The following is a 10,167-nucleotide window of genomic DNA, read 5'->3' as shown; positions in this document are numbered from 1 at the left end:
TGAGAGCCATGTCGTGAGATCCATCTTGCTAGTCACATCAAAAGGTGTTGACCTCACCACTCTTGGTAGCTCATTTAGCAAAATAAGTTGACAGACACACATAACCACTTTGGACATGAGAGCCATGTCGTGAGATCCATCTTGCTAGTCACATCAAAAGGTGTTGACCTCACCACTCTTGGTAGCTCATTTAGCAAAATAAGTTGACAGACACACATAACCACTTTGGACATTTAATTTGTTAAATGTGCTGATAAAAAATTAAATATAGGCATTCCCATGGTTTCCCATTACCTAGTTTACTCGTCTACAAAGTGCATATACATTTTTTATCAGCAAATGATGATTATGTTGCAAAATAAAAAAAATAATCAACAAAAGATATTATAATACATAGAAGAGGCTGAAGAATAGAAAACAGAAAAAGAGAGGATAAAAGGAGATCTAAAATCGAAATATATTATTTGGGAGATATAGCATATGGCTGGCAACCATTTTAGGAAGGATCAGACCAAAGCTTTGTAAAGTGAGACATAATATATTCAAGCAGAAAATAACAGTTCCGTTGAAAGAAAAATTGTGGAAACCCTGGTTCAGCCACTAGTCGGTAAACACAGAAGAAAAGAGACCCATTAAACAAGGTTTCATATGCTGATGTGGTTCATTGGTCGTGTCTAGTATGAATTAGCAGAAAGATATGTTGTATTGGGTCTTGGCCTTTCTAGTTTACGTACATCATTGGAATCTGCCTATCCCTTCACCTCTATAGCTCCATGGTTCTCTCATACATGTCCATAAAGTTATGTCTAAACACGAGTCGAATTAGCAGAAGAAATATTCATCCAGATCATAAAAAGAAGCAAACATGTAATAAGATTAGATAAGATAATTGCTTTAATTTTTTAATTTCTATAACAAGAAAAAGGGAAATCTTCAAGACTGGAGAAAAGAAAATGAAGAGATCGAGGCATTTTAATATTTAAGTTAAAAATATTTTCTGCCATGCTATCATGTCTGAGATGAGTGCTTCAAATGAGAAACACTTCATAAGGCATGAATCCTGTTGTTTGTTATGCTTTAAGGAACGAAGTGTCTGCTTCCAGGGACAAAATGCTTTTCTTGCACTTCAAAGCAATTATCCTTCAAAATGCTTTGAATCAAGCCTCGGAACACGCTTCATAAAGCTTTTTCAAACATTGGGCTACACAGGTTTTTGGTCCGCCAATCGAGTTGAATTTGATGCCATTAGGCACTTATGCTCCAAACTCGTAATTAGGAAAAACAGGATGGGATGAACTAAAACTAACTTGAAATAGCACATGCAACAGAACCTCAGACAGCAGATTTCCAACTGTAGCACTTACCATGGTATGGCTCCAGTTTAAAGTGCTAGCTCCATGTTTGAGATCGATCTCCTATTTTTTGTGTATAATGACGAGCTCCCTAGTCTCCCTAGACTCTTTAGGCATTCTTTTTGCATTAGGAATTATATTAAGATATATAATGTTTGGCTAGAGAGAGGCTAACAAGGTTTTGCCTTTCCTGTAAAGAGAAAAGAATTCTCATCTTCCCATGCACAAGGCTAGATACAAAAACTTGTCTCCAAGGTCATGCTTTTCTTTTCCCTATCTCTAGCACTATTTTTAGAAAAAAAGTCTCAGAGACCACCTAGGCACCCACCTTGGTCTAAGCAATACCTAGGCTGCCGCCTAATTCTTAAGAGCGCCTTACATGGACTCACCACATCAAAAAGGAGTTTATTGCCCGGTGAAGAGAACAGGTCAGGTTAAAATGGATGATATAGAACTCAATCCAAGTTCATCTCAGAGATAAGACGGTGAGGATAGGATCTTGAATCTTCAAAAAGAAAAAAAAATCCCTTCCTTTCTTGCTGCTAAAAAAGCCTACATGCCATTTAGACGTCTGCCTGGGTGCTAGGCGACATGTCCAGCACCCAAAAGCGCCTAGCGCTTTCCAAAACATTGATCTCTAGCATTCTCAGTTTTGTACATAGCAGATCATTTTGACATAAACATATGCAGGTCCTCTTCTCCGCTTTATGGCTTTTACAATATCACACTCAATTTTCAATCAAAAATCAAGACCTTACATCGAAAACCACATGAAAAGGGATGCACACACCCCCACCCACCCACCCACACATATATGTATATATACACACACGCGCGCGCATATACATGTATACATGTGTGTGTATATATATATATATACATACATATATACACACACACACACATACATACATATATACATATGTATTCATGTATGTATGTATATGTGTGTATTTATAAGCGTGTGTGTGTGTGTGTGTGTGTATATATATATAGAGAGAGAGAGAGAAATATGGGTATGCTTGGTACCAAGCACAAAAAATTATGCTTGGTAGTAAGGTGTCACATCTCCCTCCACTCATTTAAATGTGGGACCACATTCACTTGGCACATGATTGAGCTACATTGTGGATGATCCGCTCCGTTGAACTTGATCTATATATTCTAAAACCCCAACACACCAAGTTTGGGGTGGACTCATCATCGTTTGACCCTTCATCCACTCGTATTAATTTTAACGGTTTCGAATGAATAGAACTTTTCACATGGCTCGACGGAGACCCTTCATCCACTCGTATTAATTTTAACGGTTTCGAATGAATAGAACTTTTCACATGGCTCGACGGAGTGTCAAACGACGATAGGTTCACCCCAAACTTGGTGTATTGAGGTTTTAAAATATGTAGATCAAGTTCAACGGAGCGGATCATCCACAATGTAGCTCAATCATGTGATTTTAGACCGCATCCTTAGATGATTATCTAAGGCGTCACCTTAGGAACATTTTTCATATATATATATATACACACACACACACACACACAAAAACACACACACACACATATAGATATGTATATATATACCTATATATATATACATATACATATCTATATATCTATATGTATGTATGTATACGTATATATATGTACACACACACACATAGCTATGTGTGTGTGTAAGAAGAAAAAATGAATGGAGGCTAAAAATGTACCTGAAGATGTTCACGTACAATCAGATGCAGCTCCTTCCCAGCGCCGTCAAGGGCCTTAGCCACACGCTTTAGACCCTGTTTAGAAGGAACTGCATCCAGTGATTGCTGACATAAAGATAAGCTAATCTAACAGTCGTTTTTAATAGGGAGATACCGATTCACCAAGTGAGTTAACAAGAAACTGATGAAGTGGGGGACTTGTTCGTGCACCAAATAAGAGGCTTAAAAACTCATCCTGTGGACTTGATTCCAGCCCTACACAAAATACATATAATAAAATGAAATGGTACCGGAAATGTCACTCCAAGAACGTCAAGTATGACTTTAATTACATGGAAAACTATTACCATGGCTTTCAATCAAAGTAGCCAAGGAGTCAAACTTGTCATGAAATGAATTCATGGCACCAGACCAGTGCTTGGACATCACTGATAGGGATGTACGGACGACCTCTAACAAATTTTCAATATTTGAACCCTGCACGGCCACCTTATGAAGCTCAATTTTCCTGTTAAAACAAAACTTAAACTCTTAATGGGAAAGCAAAAAAATATAGTCCAAATTTAGGTGTGCTATGTCAAAAATAGATGATTGCGTGTTGGAAAAATGCTACCATACCATTGTAGGAGAATGAAATTCTCAGCATTGAGAATGATGCAAAATATACTAGCGTTTGTCTTTCAACAAAAGAAGTGCAAGCTCAAGTGTTTGCTTTTTTAAAACTGTACAAAAATCAAGTGGTTTACATGTGGAAAAGCTTTATTACATTATTAATCAAAAGTTGATTCCTGATTACCTACTAGAAAATATAGATGTATCGAGAAGAAAACAGTGCAGTCCAACCAAAGGAGCATTGTTGAATGTGGATTTCGCAAGTCGAGCTGTTTCATGTGCGTCTGTACGCTTGTCTTTTTCTGTACAGATTTCCTCAGACAATTCTCCAAAGCTAACCACCACCAGTTCACGAAGATTTTTTGAAAAGGCAACCTGATTACAGCCACAATCATCAAAGAGAAACCCTGTTAAGATGTATCCAGCTTTTCTCAAGGGAAAAAAACACAAAAAGAAATGCAACAAATGTGTCTTTGGCATGATAAAAAAGACCCTCTATAAACATGAGGTAGTAAAATAAGCAAAAACAATGAGAAAAGAGCAAGTGATCAACTAAGCTATAGACTTGCATCCAGCAACACAATATTTACTGACAATCTTGAACCAATATACAGTTGACTTGGATTAGTTCCAGGAAACAATATAACATTTTCCATTCCCTCAAAAGACTCATAATAAAAATAACATTTAATGTCATAGAGTAAGAGAGATGGTGGGATAGAGAGCAATATACAAAATGATACAAATACAAATACAAGTCTTATGTCCCACAACAGAGTTTTCTGTGTTTGACCTTCAATAGCAAGACTCAAGATGTAAAATTTACATCTTACTTTATTTGTTGACCATGAATAATCTGTCAGAAATGAGAGCATTTAAGAATGCATCTTAAATATACACGTCCAAATTTTGGGAAGAAAGCACCTTGCATGATATCTGTAAGACCAACTAATTTGGACATTTATACCCCTCTAGTCATTATAAACAACCTCTGTCTCTTCTTCCACCCAACTTTACATTGACCTAATTTCACTTTTCAGAAAGAAGGATTAGAATTAGGTCTATGGAGTTAATGTGTAAGGGTGAAAACAGATCAATCAAGAAGAATTGATGGATAAGGGAACTTTTACAATGACTACAGGGGGATAAATGTCCAAAACAGATTATGTCTTAAGCACTGAAGCACATAATCTAATTTGAACAAAAAAATTTAAGTAGTGGATTACCAAAGTCCAACATGCTGAAACAGTAGGGTATCAAATAGGCACACCAAAAAAAAACCTAAAAACTTTGGTGAATAAGTTCAAAATGGATGAAATTTTGAGGTATCAAAGTGCAATTAAGCCGACTGATTTTAATATGTTTATTCTTGTAGGCAATACAATGTGCTAGTACATAAGAAGCTACAATCAAAACAAAGGAGTGTTGGAAGTTTACAATTCATAAAAGAAAGAAAAAGAGTATCACTTATTTTCATTAATAATCAATCCAGTGGAAGTCAACAAGTGCACATGTCGAAAAGGCATACCATATGTTGTTAGCACTCGACCCTTTTGCAACAGAACGTGATGAAAGAAGATGATTAAGATCAAAACATTTTAGAGATATGGATCCATAGTTAAAGATTATAAATGTCACTTGACCCATTTGCAACACTGAACAGAAGATGAAGAAAAGAAAAGGATTGAGATCAAAACAATTTAGAGATATGGATCCATAGTCAAAGATCATAAATGTGAATACAAATGGCTTGCCACCTATCTTTTCTCTATATTCTTAAAACTAAGCAGAATAGGTAAACAATGAGTTTCTTTTGTTTTTCTCAAAAGGATTAGGGGAGGCCTCAAGTAAAATCAAGATTTTACATTTACAACAATCCAGTGAAAGTCAACAGAACTTTGTACCTTAAGTAGCATTAACACGTCCAAAAGACATATTTATTCATTGCTTGTAATCATCCCATTTGCAACACTAAACAGTAGATGAATAATAAAATGTTAAGAAAAACAAAACAGCTTAGGGATAGTGTCCAATAGTTAAAGAAATATAAATGTCAATACCAAAGGCAGGCCACCTATCATTTTGCTATATACACATTAAAAACAAATTAGTAATAGATGTTGAACATTATTGCAGCAATGGATCATGGATGTGAAATATGAAATTTAAAATAATAGTAAGTATCCGAACCATCTGTAAATGAAATACCTTCTGAATAGATGCATTTGCCAATTCGTATGTAGACAGTTCAAGAAAACGATTTTGAAAAAAGAGCTTGAGCGTGTGAATGTTCTGAGTTCCACAGGTTCGAGAGGTGCCAAACAAGAAAAATTGAAGCAACATGTCAGGTCACAACAGCATAAAGATCATCAAAAGTGATTTATGTAAAATATAAAAAACGGCAAACTTTAGGCTTGGCATAGACATATTTCTTGTCCCATTGAGCTCAATAAATTACAACAGTGGGATACTTAAGTTTATAATACTTATACGACAAATTTACTTCACTTATCTCTTAGAAGAAAATTAACAAAACAAGGTACATTCTTTTTCCTTTATCTTTTCTTCTTCTTTTTTTTGGTTTTCTGGTCTGACCTAGAGAGAGAGAGAGCGGGGGGGGGACCAAAGATGTATAATAGAAGTAGTATATCCCTTCGTTTAGCTACACAGGAGTTAAAATAGTATATTGAAAAAGGCTAATTAGCACTTAAATACCTTACACTTTACCCTACCTTGCACTTTGATGCCTACACTAGTTTTTGGTAGCACTTGTATACTCTGGAGTTGTTAAATTTGGCACCTTCTGCAAAGCAAATGAGAGAATATTCCTCTGAATATTTTCATGTGACACTCACATGCTAATTTTAGAACTCTCTTACTTTTAATGTTTGTTGAATTCATAATTATACCCATTCTGTTCTAAGACAAAACACGGGTAGGTTCAAAATAGAACTAAGATTAAACAGTAAATTCAACAAACCTTAAGGGTAAAAAAATTATGAAATTAGCATGTGAGTGTCACATGGGAATATTCGGAGGAATATCCTCACATTTGCATAACAGAAGGTACTAAAGTATCAATTTTAAAAACTTTTGGGTATATAAGTGCCAAAGTTTTAAATGTCGAATATCGGATTCATGTCGGACAGCTAAAATTCATGTCGGATAGCGAAAATTGGGGTTATGTCAGGGGACATATACTAAATATCGGATGGATTCCGACTCAATTTTGGTCATCAAGATGGAATACACTTATCTTGTTATAATTTATCCTACTTGAGTTGAGTATTCATCATCAATACACTAGTCGTTTTCCATTTCTTGAAGGTAAACATTAGAATATTATGCTAACAAATAAATAAAATACACATTGTCAAACTAGAACTTTCGAAGTGCCTTGCATAAAATTAACATAAAGTAAAGTGCATTGCATAAAATTGACATAAAGTGTTAGACTTTGAATTGATCTCAAGCTACGGTTCAACTTGTTGTTTACATCACGCTTTTATGTATTCTCAATTTTAATTTGTAGAGACGAAGACGAACGAGAGGAGATCGCGGCGGAAAAGAGCAATATTTTTTTCTTTGCCCTAATCTGTATTATATGCTATCGGGTTACTATGGGAACAAAAGGCTAAAAAAAGAATTAATCAGGTTTGGCTTTTGAGTACTAAACCCAAAACCTAATACTTATTAACTTTTAAAAAATAAAAAATAAAAAGATCAGCCTTTTTCGATTTTTCAAGGCTAAAAATCGGCCGATATGTCCGTAATATGTCCGACATGGACCTCAAAAACGATATCCGACTTGAAATGGCTATATCCGTGTCGCTCTACCCTCTGATCCGACATTTCGACCGACATTTAAAACCATGATAAGTGTTACTAAAAACAAATAACAGTATACAAGGGCAAAGTAAGGAAATTTATAAGGTGTCAGTTTTAAGAACTTTAGGGTACATAAGTGCTACTGAAAACAAACAAGGGTATATGCGCAAAGTGGGGATATAAGATATTTAAGTGTGATCGTAGAATACCAATGAAACTAAAGGAAGAGGGTTGTGTTAGGTAGCCGACAGCCAGCGTAAAACATAGTCAGATTCACATGTAAAATAAATCCTATTATATACACATTAAGACGTCTCAACCACAACGCGTTGCATCGATCCTACCCTGATGCAATGATAAGTAAGCAAGGGTGATTTGCTAGGGCATACCCCGAAAGCGACGCATTACATCGATATCACCCCGGTGTAATGACAAGTAATCAAGAGTGTTCTAAGTATGAAGAATCTACAATTCTCTAATAGGATACCTAATAATATTAGGCATAGACTAGAATGATCTAAGAAGGAAAATGGTATGAGACTTTTACAAGAAAATAGAGTTAGATTAGTTACTTGGAATATAGGTACACTTACCGGAAAGATAATAAAATTAGTGGATGTCATGATTAGAAAAAAGATAAATATAATTTGTTTACAAGAAACTAAATTGATAGGTGAAAATCTAGAGAAATTGAAAAGATCAGATATAAACTTTGGTATACGGGAAAAAAGAAGAATAGCAATGGAGTGGGAGTTCTTTGTAGATAATTAATAAAAGAAAGTATGGTAGATGTAAGAAGAGTTGGAGATAGAATAATACTAATAAAAGTTGTCCTAGATGTAGAGGTTATTAATATTATTAGTACTTTCGCGCCACAAATAGGCTTGCCCTAAAGTACTAAAAGGAAATTTTGGGATAGATTAGATGAATTAATATAATGAATCTCATTTGGAGAGAAATTACTTATAGGAGGGGATCTTAATGGACAGGTTGGTAAGGATAATAACAGATATAAGAGGATACATGGAGGTTTCGGGTATAGAGATAAAAACGATATGGATAAATCAATTCTAGAGTTCGCAATATCGTATAATTTGATAATAGCAAATACACTTTTTAGAAAAAGGGATGAACACTTAATAACCTTTAAAAGTGATTTTAATAATAGTCAAATAAACTTTTTTCTTACTAGAATGGCGGCTAGGTTAATATGCAATAATTGTAAAGTTATACCAGGAGAGAGCGTAAGTACACAACATAGATTGATGGTCTTAGACATATCTATTAAAAAGTTATGTAGAAAAACTAACATGAACAAAAGACTAAACTAAATGGTGGAATTTAAAAGGAGAGAATTTAATATAATTTAAAGATAAGATAATAAAAGAAGATATATGGAACATATATAATGAGATTAATATTATGTGGAATAGCATGTCTTCTTGTATTAAAAAAGTGGCTAAAGATATACTAGAATAATCTAAAGGTTGTAGATTAGACGGTAAGGAGAACTGGTGGTGGAATGAGATTGTGCAAAATGTTTTTAGAGAGAAGAAACCTTTATATAAAGAGTGACAAAAGTGTAAGAGTAGGAAAAACTTAAAAAAATATAAACTAGTAAGGAAGAAAGCAAAAAAACGATTAGTGAGAATAAATACAAGACTTATAAAAAATTTATAAGAAGTTAAAATCTAAGGAGGTAGAGAAAGATATATAAGCTTGCTAAGATTAGAGAAAGGAATAGTAGAGATTTGGGTAATATTAGGTGTATTAAAAGTGAGGATCAAAGATTTCTAGTGGCCGACGAGGAAATAAAAGAGAGATGGAGAGGTTACTTTTATCAATTATTTAATGATAATCAAACAATTGAGCCAAATAGAGATTTTGACCATATAGTGAATGATAGGAACTATAGATATTGTCAAAAAAAATAGGATTAGCGAGGTTAAAGATGCTCTAAAGAAAATAAAAAGTGAATGAGCCGTAGGACCGAACGATATCCTTATTAAAGTTTGGAAATGTTTTGGAGATATAGGCTCAGAATGATTAACTAAACTATTTAATAAGATTAACGAGACGAAAAGAATATCGGATGAGTAGAGAATTAGTATTTTGATACCGATATATAAGAATAAAGGGGATATACAAAGTTGTTCAAATTATCGAGGTATAGTATTTTGATACCGATATATAAGAATAAAGGGGATATACAAAGTTGTTCAAATTATCGAGGTATAAAACTCATGAGTCATACTATGAAACTTTGTCGAGGTATAAAACTCATGAGTCATACTATGAAACTTTGGGAGAGGGTAATTGAGCAAAGACTAAGAAAATAGACATCCATATCCGAAAATCAACTTGGTTTTATGTTTGTGAGGTTAACTATAGAACCTATACATATTTTGAAACGGTTGATAGAGAGAAATAGAGAGAAGAGAAAGGATCTACATATGCCTTTTATCGATCTAGAAAAAGCTTATGATAGAGTACCAACAGAGGTAATGTGGTGGGTGTTAGAAAAGAAACATGTATCTAGTATATATATAAATGTGATTAAAAATATATATGATAGAGTAACAACTAGAGTAAAAACTAATGAATGAGAGACTAAACCATTTTTCATTACCATAGATTTACACCAAGGGCCAGCTTAAGTCCTAA

General features: G+C 34.2%; 1 protein-coding gene across 6 annotated transcripts in view; it reads right to left on the bottom strand.

The window, feature by feature from the left end:
* Nucleotides 1–10,167, bottom strand: part of LOC109840472 (anaphase-promoting complex subunit 4) — a 47,188-nt gene that overhangs the window by 18,023 nt on the left and 18,998 nt on the right. For all 6 annotated transcript variants that reach the window (XR_002246928.1, XM_020409134.1, XM_020409138.1 and 3 more), the window contains exons 7-11: nucleotides 5,884–5,967; nucleotides 3,860–4,050; nucleotides 3,411–3,571; nucleotides 3,218–3,318; nucleotides 3,064–3,138 (exon numbers count right to left, since the gene is read on the bottom strand). Coding sequence is in view for 5 of the 6 variants with exons in the window: in XM_020409134.1 (XP_020264723.1) it covers nucleotides 3,064–3,138; nucleotides 3,218–3,318; nucleotides 3,411–3,571; nucleotides 3,860–4,050; nucleotides 5,884–5,967 (612 nt within the window). In the remaining variant the exon portion in view is untranslated. The remainder of the gene's footprint in view (nucleotides 1–3,063; nucleotides 3,139–3,217; nucleotides 3,319–3,410; nucleotides 3,572–3,859; nucleotides 4,051–5,883; nucleotides 5,968–10,167) is intronic.

This window comes from Asparagus officinalis, chromosome 5, assembly GCF_001876935.1.
Source record: "Asparagus officinalis chromosome 5, Aspof.V1, whole genome shotgun sequence".
NCBI classification, from domain to species: domain Eukaryota; kingdom Viridiplantae; phylum Streptophyta; class Magnoliopsida; order Asparagales; family Asparagaceae; genus Asparagus; species Asparagus officinalis.
Note: the sequence above shows the minus strand (reverse complement) of the source record. Positions and strands in the feature narration are given on the sequence as shown.